Source organism: Elephas maximus, chromosome 26, assembly GCF_024166365.1.
Source record: "Elephas maximus indicus isolate mEleMax1 chromosome 26, mEleMax1 primary haplotype, whole genome shotgun sequence".
Taxonomy (NCBI): Eukaryota; Metazoa; Chordata; class Mammalia; order Proboscidea; family Elephantidae; genus Elephas; species Elephas maximus.
Window position 1 is genome coordinate 24,218,510 of NC_064844.1, and position 12,727 is coordinate 24,231,236.

The following is a 12,727-nucleotide window of genomic DNA, read 5'->3' on the forward strand; positions in this document are numbered from 1 at the left end:
TGATGTTTGTGCATTGTTAGTAATGTTTTGTATACTGTTTATGCCATGTATTAGGGCTCCTAGCATTGTCCCTATTTTTTCTTCCATGATCTTTATTGTTTGAGATTTTATATTTAGGTCTTTGATCCATTTTGAGTTCATTCTTGTGCATGGTGTGAGGTTTAGGTCTTGTTTCATTGCCTTGCAGATGGATATCCAGTTATGTCAGTACTGTTTGTTAAAGAAACTGTCTTTTCCCCAATTAACAGACTTTGGGCCTTTGTCAAATATCAGCTGCTCATAAGTGGATGAATTTATGTCTGGATTCTCAATTCTGTTTCATTGGTCTGTGTATCTGTTGTACCAGCACCAGGCTGTTTTGGCTACCATGGCGGAACAATAGCTTCTAAAATCAGGTCATGTGAAGGCTCCCACTTTGTTGTTCTTTTTCAGTAATGCTTTACTTATCTGTGGCCTCTTGCCTTTCCGCATGAAGTTGGTGATTTGTTTCTCCATCTCATTAAAAAATGCCGTTGGAATTTAGATGAGGATTACATTGTATCTGCAGAGTGCAATGTTGAGTTTTACTGTCCATGAGCAAGGTATATTTTTCCACTTATGGTCTTTTATAGTTCCTTGCAGTAGTGTCTTGCAGTTTTCTTTGTGTAGGTCTTTTATGTCTCTGGTTAGATTTATTCCTAAGTATTTTATCTTCTTAGGGGCTGTTGTAAATGGTATTGATTTGGTGATTTTTTTCTTCATTGTTCTATTTGTTGGTGTAGAGGAATCCAGCTGATTTTTGTATGTTTGTCATGTATCCTGAGACTTTGCTGAAATCTTCTATTACTTTCAATAGTTTTCCTGTGGACCCTTCAGGGTTTTCTGTGTATAAGATCATATCATCTGCCAGTAGAGATAGTTTTACTTCTTCCTTACCAGTTTGGATGCCATCTGTTTCTTTTTCTAGCCTAATTGATCTGGCTAGGACCTCCCGCACCATGTTGAATAAGAGTGGTAATAAAGGGCATCCTTGTCTGGTTCCTGTTCTCAAGTCCTCCATTTAGGATGATTTTGGCTGTTGGTTTTGTCTAAATGCCCTTTATTTTGTTGAGGAATTTCCCTTCTGTTCCTATTTTGCTGAGATTTTTTATCAGGAATGGGTGTTAGACTTTGTTAAATGCCTTTTCTACATCAATTGGTAAGATCATGTGATTCTTGTCTTTTGTTTTATTTATGTGTTAGATTACATTGATTGTTTTTCTAATGTTGAACCATTCCTGCATACCTGGTGTGAATTCCACTTGGTCATGGTGAATTATTTTTTTGATACATTGTTGAATTCTGTTGGCCAGAGTTGTGTTGGAAACCCTGGTGGTGTAGTGGTTAAGTGCTATGGCTGCTAATGAAGAGGTCAGCAGTTCAAATCTGCCAGGCGCTTCTTGGAAATACTAGGGGGCAGTTCTGCTCTGTCCTATAGGGTCGCTATGAGTTGGAATCGACTCAACGGCAGCGGGGTAGAGTTTTGTTGACGATTTTTGCGACTATGTTCATGAGGGATACTGGTCTGTAATTTTCTTTTTTTGTGGTGTTTTTACCTGATTTTAGTATCAGTGTTATGCTGGCTTCATAGAATGAGTTTGGGAGTATTCCATCCTTTTCTATGCTCTGAAATACTTTCAGTAGTAGTGGTGTTAACTCTTTTCTGAAAGTTTGTTAGAATTCTCCAGTGAAGCCATCAGGGCCATGGCTTTTTTTTTTTGGGGGGAGTTTTTTAATGACCTTTTCGATCTTTTTTTTTTTGTTACAGGTTTATTTAGTTGTTCTGCCTCTGTGTTAGTTTAGGTAGGTAGTGTGTTTCTAGAAATTTGTCCATTTCCTCTAGGTTTTCATATTTGTTAGAGTACAGTTTTTCATAGTATTCTGTTATCATTTTTTTAATTTCAGTTAGGTCTGTTGTGATCCTCTCGTTTTTTTGTCCTCTTTTTTTTATTGTGCTTTAAATAAAAGTTTACAAATTAAGTCAGTTTCTCATAGAGAAACTTACGCATACCTTGCTATGTACTCCTAGTTGCTCTCCGCCTAATGAGACAGCACACTCCTCCTCTCCACCCTGTATTGTCTGTGTCCATTCAGCCAGCTTCTGTCCCCCTCTGCCTTCTCATTTCACCTCCAGACAGGAGCTGCCCACATGGTCTCGTGTCTTCTTGAGCCAAGAAGCTCACTTCTCAATAGTATCATTTTCTGTCTTATAGTCTAGTCCAATCCTTATCTGAAGAGTTGGCTTTGGGAATGGTTCCTGTCTTGGACTCACATAAGGTCTGGGAACCGTGACCTCTGGGGTCTTTCTTGTCTCAGTCAGAGCATTAAGCCTGGTCTTCTTACGAGAATTTGAGTTCTGCATCCAGCTGTTCTGCTCCATCAGGGATTCTTTGTTGTGTTCCCTGTCAGGGTAGTAATCGCTTGTAGCCAGGCACCATCTAGTTCTTCTGGTCTCAGTCTGATGTAGTCTTTGGTTTATGTGGCCCTTTTGTCTCTTGGGCTCATAATTACCTTGTGTCTTTGGTGTTCCTCATTCTTCTTTGCTCCAGCCCGCCTCATTTCTGTTTCAAGTTATTTGCTTCCTCTCCTGTTTTTCTTTTGTCAGTTTGGTCAGTGGCTTATCGATTTTGTTGATCTTTTCAAAGAACTATCTTTTGGTCTTCTTAACTCTTTCAGTTGTTTTTTGTTCTCTATTTCATTTAATTCTGCTCTAATTTCTATTATTTGCTTTCTACTGGTGCCCGAGGACTTCTTTTGCTGCTCTCTATTTGTTTAAGTTGTAGGGTTAATGTTTTGATTTTGGCACTTCTTTTTGGATGTGTGCATTTATGCTATAAATTGACCTCTGAGAACTGCTTTTGCTGTGCCCCAAAGGTTCTGGTAGGATGTGTTTTCATTCTCCTTTGATTCTATGATTTTTTTTCTCCTGTCCTTAATTCCTTCTAAAGCTCAGTAGTTTTTGAGCAATGTTTTGTTCAGTTTCCATGTGTTTGATTTTTTTCCTTGCTTTTTTCATTCAGTGGTAGTTTTATGGCTTTATGGTCAGAAAAGATGATTTGTAATATTTTGATGCTTTGGATTCTGTTAAGGCTTGCTTTGTGGCCTGATATGGGGTCTGTTTTGGAAAGTGTTCCATGTACCTTGGAAAAGGAAGTATACTTGGCTGTTGTTGGTGGAGTGTTCTGTATATGTCTGTGAAGTCAAGTTGCTTGATTGTGGCATTTGGATCTTCTGTGTCTTTATTAGCTTCTCTCTGGATGTTCTGTTTTTTCACCGAAAGTGGTGTTTTGAGGTCTCCTACTATTATTGTGGAGCTATCTCTCTTTTCAATGCTATTAGAGTTTGTTTTCTGTATTTTGGAACCCTGTCGTTGGGTGTGTAAATATTTATTATGGTTATGTCCTCCTGGTGTACTGACCCTTTAATCATTACATGGTGTCCTTCCTTATCCTTTGTGGTGGATTTTACTTTAAAGTCTATTTGTCAGAAATTGATATTGCCACTTCTGCTCTTTTTTGATTGTTGTTTGCTTGATATATTTTTTTCCATTCTTTTGAGTTTTAGTTTGTTTGGGTCTTTAAGTCTAAGGCATGTCTCTTGTAAGCAGCATATAGACAGACTGTTTTCTTATCCCTTCTGCCATTCTCTGTCTCTGTTGGTTTATTTAGTCCATTTACATTCAGCATAATTATTGATAGGTATGAGTTTAGCGTTGTCATCTTGATGTATTTTTTGTGTGTGTTGTTGACGATTTCTTTGTTCCAGTTGATTTTCTGTAGCGAGTGGCTTTTCTTTATATATTTTCTTTTCCTCTTTTTCATTGTTGTTGATTTTGTATTTGCTGAGTCTTTACATTTTTCTTGTTTTTTATTTTGATGAGTAGAATTGTTAGTTTCCTTTGTGGTTTCCTTAATATTTGCCCCTATTTTTCTAAGTTTAAATCAATCTTTTATTTCTTTATATTGCCCTGATTTCCTCTCCATATGAAAGATCTATGATGACATTTTTTAGTCCCTCTTTTTAGTTTTAAAGTTGTCATCTTTTACATAATGATGTCTCTGTTTCCCTATTTCGAGCATTTTAGCTTTGATATATTTTTGTGATTTCCCTGTCTGGGTTGATATCTGGTTGCTGTGCCTTGTGTTCTAGTCTTGGGTTGTTATCTGATATTACTGATTTTCTAACCAGAGGACTCCCTTTAGTATTTCTTATAATTTTCATTTGTTGTTTTGCAAATTCCCTAAAATTTTGTTCATCTGGAAATATCCTAATTTTGCCATCATATGTGAGAGACAGTTTTGCTGGATGTATAATTCTTGGCTGGCAATTTTTTTCTCTCAAGACTTTATGTATGTCGTCCCATTGCCTTCTTGCCAGCATGGTTTTTGCTGAGTAGTCAGAGTTTAGTCTTATTGACTCTCCTTTATAGGATGACTTCGTTTATCCCTAGCCGCTCTTAAAATTTTCTGTTTATCTTTGGTTTTGGCAAGTTTGATTATAATGTGTTTGGTGACTTTCTTTTGGGATCTTCCTTTTGTGGGGTTTGATAAGCATCTTGGATAGATATTTTCTCATCTTTTATGATATCAGGGAAGTTTTCTGCCAACAAATCTTCAAGAATTCTCTCTATATTTTCTGTTATCCCCCCTGTTCTGGTACTCCAGTCACTTGTAGATTATTCCTCATCCTTCATCCAGAAGATTTCTTGTTTCTTTGTTTCGGGAGCTTGCTGAAGCCGTCTTGGGCTGCCTCTTTATATGATTTGATGTTGACCATTGTCTCTGAGACATCAATAAGTTATTATATTTATTTATTTTATGTTTGCCTACTGTGTCCTAGCTTCTTGTTTTGTTTTGTTTTGATATGCCCAAATAGGCTGCTTGAGTGAGCTGTTTTGATTATTGGTGCCTTTGAAGCTCTAACATCTTGTCACCAGGTGGTTAGAGCTGTTACTAGGCATGTGAGCCCAGAAGTCTGCTAACTTTTCTTGTATGGATTTAGCTCGTGTGTTCAGGTAGTCAGTCACCAAGTGTGTGGTGCAGGCTCTTACCTTCAGTCCTAGGCTAGGAGGGGTGATTGGTTTAGGCACAGGTATCTGGCTACCATAGGGGGTCATGCTCTCAGCAAGGCAGGGGGCTGACAGCCGCCCCTGAGTGTCTGTGAGGAAAGTGTGTCCCTGTTCCCTAGAGTCCGTAGGTGGGTGAGTTTTGAAGCTGGACCACGGGCATCCAGTGCTGTTGGCTGTAAGGACTGGGAGACACCACTTTTTTTGGACCCTATGGCTAGGTGACATGGGTGGAGCCACCAGTCCTCAGGCCCCTGATGTGGGTAGGTGATGACCCTGCTTAATAAGCAGAGAGTGGTGTCAAATGTCATGAACCTGCCTCTCCACTATGTAGCTGAAACAGTTGAAGTTAGACTTCAGGTATATACCCAGTTGTACTGTGCTAACGAAGGCCTACACTGTTGAAACGGGCCCACACAGGTCTAGGCAGGGTCGAGAGGCATTAAAGTCTGTGGACCCCTTATGCTTGTGCCTAGGCAAAGGAGCTGTTTCTGCCCTGAGTTTCCAGCTTAGGGGAGCTAGCAGAGTATTTTTTCCTTGTTTGTTAATTTGTTCCGTTTCCAAGTCCAGGAGAATGGCTCAGGGCGAGTGTCAGGTCCTACTTCTGGCCCAGGGGATGCAGTTGACGGGGATGCAGTGCACAGCACAAAGGGAGCAGGTAAATGGAAGGCAGGTTTTTCCCAAAGGGGTATTTTTTGATCTGCGTGGTAGGGTAAATGCAGGTACTTATCTTTTGCCATTTTATTGCTTAGCTGATTCTGGAGACGTGAGTAGACTCTCCGCTACGCTGTCTCTCCTGATGTGGAAAACGCGTCCCGGATGCCAGTGCTTTTGTAACCACGCTCGTGCAAGTGAAATCGTCCTGCGAGGTGCCGGTTCCCTCCAGGTCAGGTCTGGCAACTCCTCACTGCTTTTGAACTGTTTTTCCCTCTGCCTGTCACTCAGCTCAGTTGCTCAGCTTTGCCTTTGATGTTCAGGGTTCCTAGATTGTCATATATAATCGATTCACTTGTTGTTTTGGGTCTTTGTTGTAAGATGGGTCACAGGAAGCATCTGACTGCTCTGCCATCTTGGCCCCGCCTCCTGGTTTTGAATTTTAAAGGACTTTTTTTCTTCCTCCCTATCCAAGGCTATGTCAAAGGCAGACTCCTGGGCTTGTGGGTAGACTCTCCTCCCTTCCGCCCTCCCCCTCGCCTGCCCTTTTCCTGAGACTGTAGTCCCTTCCAAGGTCCCAGCTTTATTTAGGGATCTCAGTCCCAGTGTACTGCTTTGAGTGGGCCCTAGGCCAGTTCACATGTCCTCCACAAGGCTTAAAAGCCTCAACCACCTGGGTTGCAGAGACCAACTTTCCCAGCTTCCCCTCTTCCCCATCCTCATACTTAGCTCTCCTGCTGGTGGAAGCCTCAACTTTGGTTTTCCATTTCCTTTTATTTCTGGTCCTCAAGGGTTTGCTTTTCTTTCTTGTGGACTCAGGTATGCATTCAAAAAAACAACAAAAATTTTTTTTTTTTTTAATTTAACATAGTATTTTTTTTGTGTTTGTTGAGGGAAGATTTGCAGGTTATTATTCTCCATATTGCCAGAACCTGAAGTCACCACTGTGTTTAAAAACACTACAGTGACATTTCCATCATGCTTGCTGTGCTAGTGCCCCACCATCAGTGGGAAAAAACAAAAAACCCATAGTTATCGTATCGATTTCAACTCATAGCAACCCTATAGGGCAGAGTAGAACTGCCCCATAGGGTTTCCAGGGGTCATCTGGGGGATTCGAACTGCTGACCTTTTCATTAATGGCCTGAGCTCTTAACCACTGCACCACCAGGGCTCCATTAGTTGGGAAAAAAAAGCTAACCAAACCTGTTGCTGTTGAGTCAATTCTGACTCATAATGACCCTGTAGGACAGAGTGGACATGCGCCATAGAGTTTCCATGGAGCACCTGGTGGATTCCAGCTGCCAGCCTTTTGGTTAGCAGCTGTAGCACTTAACCATTATCCCACCAGGGTTTCCCCATTAGTTGGAAGGCATACCTATTTTCTCTGATCCCAAGTACAAGAACCTTATGGAGAAAAATATGTAACTGTTGACCGGATTTATCTTTAACCAGCTGTTATTAGTACTTACTAGTTCACTGATTTGCTGCTGTTAACTACTGATAAAGCTCCCACAGTAACTGTCTTCTCTAGTCTTTCCAAATTCAGTTCCCTTAACCCAACTCCCCCTTTTCTATATTGTCTGAATTTTTTTTTTTTTGGTTGATTATTTTTTGTTGGATGCTTTCGTCTTTTTTCTTCTTCCTAAGTTCTTCCTGTTATCTTTTGACCTCAGCTCAATGTCCATACTTCTCGTACCTCTATTATGGCTCTTTTCCTGTGTTAATGAGTAAGCATAGTACAAAGTGGAAGGAATGTATTTTCAGTATGGACCTGGGTGTGAATCTTTGGTCGTTCACTTATAGCTGGGTGGCCTTTGGCAAGTCACACAACTTCTTTGTTTCTTTATCTGGTAGTAATATGACAGTAAATGCGAGTAATACTAACCTTGCAAAGTTGTTTGAAAAATTAGAAATTATGTGAAGTGACATAAGTTAGGAACTCTGATAACTATCTTATGATTTAGTTATTTGTGTACATCTTACTCCTTGAATTTGTATGTATTCACTCTGGAGGTGGAGACCACATCTTATTCATCTGTTGGTCTGTCTAAATTTCTAAAGCATCTCGTATATAGTTGGTGCTCAATAAATGGTTGTTGAATGAGTTTTTTTTTTTAATAATATTTTATTGTGTTTTCGGTGAAAATTTACACAGCAAATTAGGTTTCCATTTAACAATTTCTGCCCAGGTTGTTCAGTGACATTAGTTATATTTTTCACAATGTGTCAACATTGTCTTCATTGTGTTCTGGTTGTTCTGTTTCCAGTACTCTAGTTTCCCTGCCCTCTTAGCTTCTTATTTTTGCTTTAGAGTAGTTGCTAACCTTTTGTTCTCATATAGATAGTTTTTTAATGGAGCACCATACTCATAGATAATATCCTTTATTTTGTGTGCCAATCTGTTGTTTCACTAAAAGGTGACCCTGAGATAGTTTTGGATGATAATTTAAAGAATATCTCGGGGCAGTAGTAGTCTCAGGGAGTTCTCTAGCCTCAACTGGTCCAGTAAATCTGGCTTTTTTTTTTTTTTTTTTTTTTAATAATTTTTATTGTGCTTTAAGTGAAACTTTACAAATCAAGTCAGTCTGTCACATATAAGCTTATATACACCTTACTACACACTCCCATTCACTCTCCCCCTAATGAGTCAGCCTGCTCCCTTCCTCCAGTCTCTCCTTTCGTGACCGTTTTGTCAGTTTCTAACCCTCTCTACCCTCCCATCTCCCCTCCAGACAGGAGATGCCAGTACAGTCTCAAGTGTCCAGCTGATACAAGTAGCTCAGTCTTCATCAGCATCTCTCTCCAGCCCATTGTCCAGTCCTTTCCATGTCTGATGAGTAGTCTTCGGGAATGGTTCCTGTCCTCGGCCAACAGAAGGTTTGGGGACCATGACCGCCGGGATTCTTCTAGTCTCAGTCAGACCATTAAGTATGGTCTTTTTATGAGAATTTGGGGTCTGCATCCCACTCCTGCTCCCTCAGGAGTTCTCTGTTGTGTTCCCTGTCAGGGCAGTCATCGGTTGTGGCTGGGCACCATCTAGTTCTTCTGGTCTCAGGATGATGTAAGTCTCTAGTTCATGTGGCCCTTTCTGTCTCTTCGGCTCATAGTTATCGTGTGACCTTGGTGTTCTTCATTCTCCTTTGATCCAGGTGGGTTGAGACCAATTGATGCATCTTAGATGGGCGCTTGTTAGCATTTAAGACCCCAGACGCCACATTTCAAAGTGGGATGCAGAATGTTTTCTTAATAGATTTTATTATGCCAGTTGACTTAGATGTCCCCTGAAACCATGGTCCCCAGGCCGCTGCCCCTGGTACACTGGCCTTCGAAGCATTCAGTTTATTCAGGAAACTTCCTTGCTTTTAGTTTAGTCCAGTTGTGCTGACCTCCCCTGTATTGTGTGTTGTCTTTCCCTTCACCTAAAGTAGTTCTTATCTGCTATCTAATTAGTGAATGCCCCTTTCCCACCTTCCTTCCCTCCCCCCTCTGGTAACCACAAAAGTGTTTCCTTCTCAGTTTAAACTCTTTCTCAAGTTCTTATAATAGTGGTCTTATACAATATTTGTCCTTTTGCAACTAATTTCACTCAGCATAATGCCTTCCAGGTTCCTCCATGTTATGAAATGTTTCACAGATTCCTCACTGTTCTATATCGATGCGTAGTATTCCATTGTGTGAATATACCATAAATTACCCATTCATCTGTTGATGGGCACCTTGGTTGCTTCCATCTTTTTGCTGTTGTAAACAGTGCTGCGATAAACATGGGTGTGCATATATCTGTTCGTGTAAAGGCACTTCTTTCTCTAGGATATATTTCGAGGAGTGGGATTGCTGGATCATATGGTAGTTCTAGTTCTAGCTTTTTAAAGAAGCGCCAAATCGATTTCCAAAGTGGCTGTACCATTTGACATTCCCACCAGCAGTGTAGAAGTGTTCCAATCTCTCCACAGCCTCTCCGTCATTTATTCTTTTGTGTTTTTTGGATTAATGCCAGCCTTGTTGGAGTGAGATGAAATCTCATTGTAGTTTTGATTTGCATTTCTCTAATGGCTAATGATCGTGAACATTTCCTTGTATATCTGTTAGCTCCTGAATTTCTTCTTTAGTGAAGTGTCTATTCATATCTTTGGCCCATTTTTTAATTGGGTTATTTGTGTTTCTGCAGTTGAGTTTTTGCAGTATCATGTAGATTTTAGAGATCAGGTGCTGATCAGAAATGTCATAGCTAAAAACTTTTTCCCAGTCTGTAGGTAGTCTTTTTACTCTTTTGGTGAAGTCTTTGGATGAGCATAGGTGTTTGATTTTTAGGAGCGCCCAGTTATCTAGTTTTTCTTCTACATTCTTTATAATGTTTTGTATACTGTTTATGCCGTGTATTAGGGCTCCTAACGTTGTCCCTATTTTTTCTTCCATGATCTTTATCGTTTTCGATTTTATGTTTAGGCCTTTGATCCATTTTGAGTTAGTTTTTGTGCATGGAGTGAGGTACGGGTCTTGTTTCCTTTTTTTGCAGATGAATATTCAGTTATGCCAGCACCATTTTTTAAAAAGACCGTCTTGTCCCCATTTAACTGTTTTGGGGCCTTTGTCAAATATCAGCTGCTCATATGTGGATGGATTTATGTCTGAATTCTCAAGTCTGTTCCGTTGGTCCATGTATCTGTTGTTGTACCAGTACCAGACTGTTTTGACTACTGTGGTGGTATAATAGGTTCTAAAATCAGGTAAAGTAAGGTTTCCTGCCTTGTTCTTCTTTTTCAGTAATGCCTTACTTATCTGGAGCCTCTTTCCCTTCCATATGAAGTTGGTGATTTGTTTCTCCATCTCATTAAAGAATGTCGTTGGCATTTGGATCGGAATTGCATTAAATGTGTGGATTGCTTTTGGTAGAATAGACATTTTTATAGTGTTGTCTTCCTATCCATGAGCAAGGTATGTTTTTCCACTTACGTAAGTCTCTATTGGTTTCTTGCAGACGTGTATTATAGTTTTGTTTGTGTAAGTCTTTTACATTCTGGTAAGATTTATTCCTAAGTATTTTATCTTCTTGGGGGTACTGTAAATGGCATTGATTTGGCGATTTCCTCTTCGATATTCTTTTTGTTGGTGTAGAGGAATCCAACTGATTTTTGTATGTTTATCTTGTATCCTGATACTCTGCTGAACTCCTCTTTTAGTTTCAGTAGTTCTCTGGAGGATTCCTTCGGGTTTTCTGTGTATAAGATCGTGTCATCTGCAAATAGAGGTATTTTTACTTCTTCCGTGCCAATCTAAAAAAAACCAAAACACTCATAGCGACCCTATAGGACAGAGTAGAACTGTTCCATAGAGTTTCCAAGGAGTGCCTGGTGGATTTGAACTGCCAGCTTCTTGGTTAGCAGGCGTAGCACTTAACCACTATGCCACCAGGGTTTCCTTGCCAATCTGGATGCCCTTTATTTCTTTATCTAGCCTAATTGCTCTGGCTAGGACTTCCAGTACAATGTTGAATAAGAGTGGTGATAAAGGGCATCCTTGTCTGGTTCCCGATCTCAACGGGAATGTTTTTGGCTCTCTCCATTTAGGGTGATATTGGCTGGTGGCTTTGAATAAATGCCCTTTATTATGTTGGGGAATTTTCCGTCTATTCCTATTTTGCTGAGAGTTTTTATCATGAATGTGTGTTGAGCTTTGTCAAGTGCCTTTTCTGCATCAATTGATAAAATCATGTGATTCTTGTCTTCTGTTTTATTTATGTGGCGGATTACATTAATTATTTTTCTAATGTTTAAACATCCCTGCATACCTGGTATGAATCCCACTTGGTCACGGTGAACTATTTTTTTGATAAGTTGTTGAATTCTTTTGGCTAGAATTTTGTTGAAAATTTTTGCATCTACGTTTATGAGGGATATAGGTTTATATATTTTTTTTCTTGTGGTGTCTTTACGTGGTTTTGGTATCAGGGATATGGTGGTTTCATAGAATGAGTTTGGTAGTATTCCGTCCTTTTCTAGCCTCTGAAATACCTTTAGTAGCAGTGATGTTAACTCTTCTCTGAAAGTTTGGTAGAACTCTGCAGTGAAGCCCTCTGGACCAGGGCTTTTTTTTGTTGGGAGTATTTTGATTACCTTTTCAATCTCTTCTTTTGTTATCGGTCTATTTAGTTGTTCTGCCTCTGTTTGTGTTAGTTTAGGTAGGTAGTGTGTTTCTAGGAATTCATCCATTTCTTCTAAGTTTTCGAATTTGTTAGAGTACAATTTTTTATAGTAACCTCATGATTCTTTTAATTTCAGTTGGGTGTGTTGTAATATTGCCCATCTCATTCCTTATCCAGGTTATTTACTTCCTTTCATATTTTTCTTTTGTCAGTTTGGCCAGTGGTTTATGAATTTTTTTGATTTTTTTCAAAGAACCAGCTTTTGGTCTTGTTAATGCTTTGAATTGTTTTTCTGTTTTCTATTTCATTTAGTTCTGCTCTAATTTTTATTATTTGTTTTCTTCTGGTATCTGTGGGTTTCTTTTGTTGCTCTCTTTCTATCTGGTCAAGTTGTAGGGATAATTCTTTGATTTTGGCCTGTTCTTCCTTTTTTATGTGTGCATTTATTGATATAAATTGACCTCTAAGCACCGCTTTTGCTGTGTCCCAAAGGTTTTGATAGGAAGTGTTTTCATTCTCATTGGATTCTATAAATTTTTTTATTCCATCCTTAATGTCTTGTATAATCCAGTCTTTTTTAAGTAGGACATTGTTCAGTTTTCAAGTGTTTGATTTCTTTTCCCCGCTTTTTCTGTTATTGCTTTCCACTTTTATGGCCTTATGGTCAGAGAAGATGCTTTGTAATATTTCAGTGTTTTGGATTCTGCTAAGGCTTGCTTTATGACCTAATATGTGGTCTATTCTAGAGAATGTTCCATGTGCACTAGAAAAGAAAGTATACTTGGCTGCCGTTGGATGGAGTATTCTGTATATGTCTATGAGGTCAAGTTGGTTGATTGTGGCAT

General features: G+C 39.4%; 1 protein-coding gene across 6 annotated transcripts in view; it reads left to right on the forward strand.

The window, feature by feature from the left end:
• The window catches only part of MAP4K3 (mitogen-activated protein kinase kinase kinase kinase 3), a 237,823-nt gene that overhangs the window by 16,880 nt on the left and 208,216 nt on the right, over positions 1-12,727 (forward strand). Inside the window, exon 2 of one of the 6 annotated variants that reach the window (XM_049870294.1) lies at positions 5,836-5,969. The exons of the other annotated variants lie outside the window; for them this stretch is intronic. Within the exon in view, the coding sequence (XP_049726251.1) occupies positions 5,883-5,969 (87 nt within the window). The 5' untranslated portion in view covers positions 5,836-5,882. The remainder of the gene's footprint in view (positions 1-5,835; positions 5,970-12,727) is intronic. 6 annotated transcript variants of the gene reach the window in all.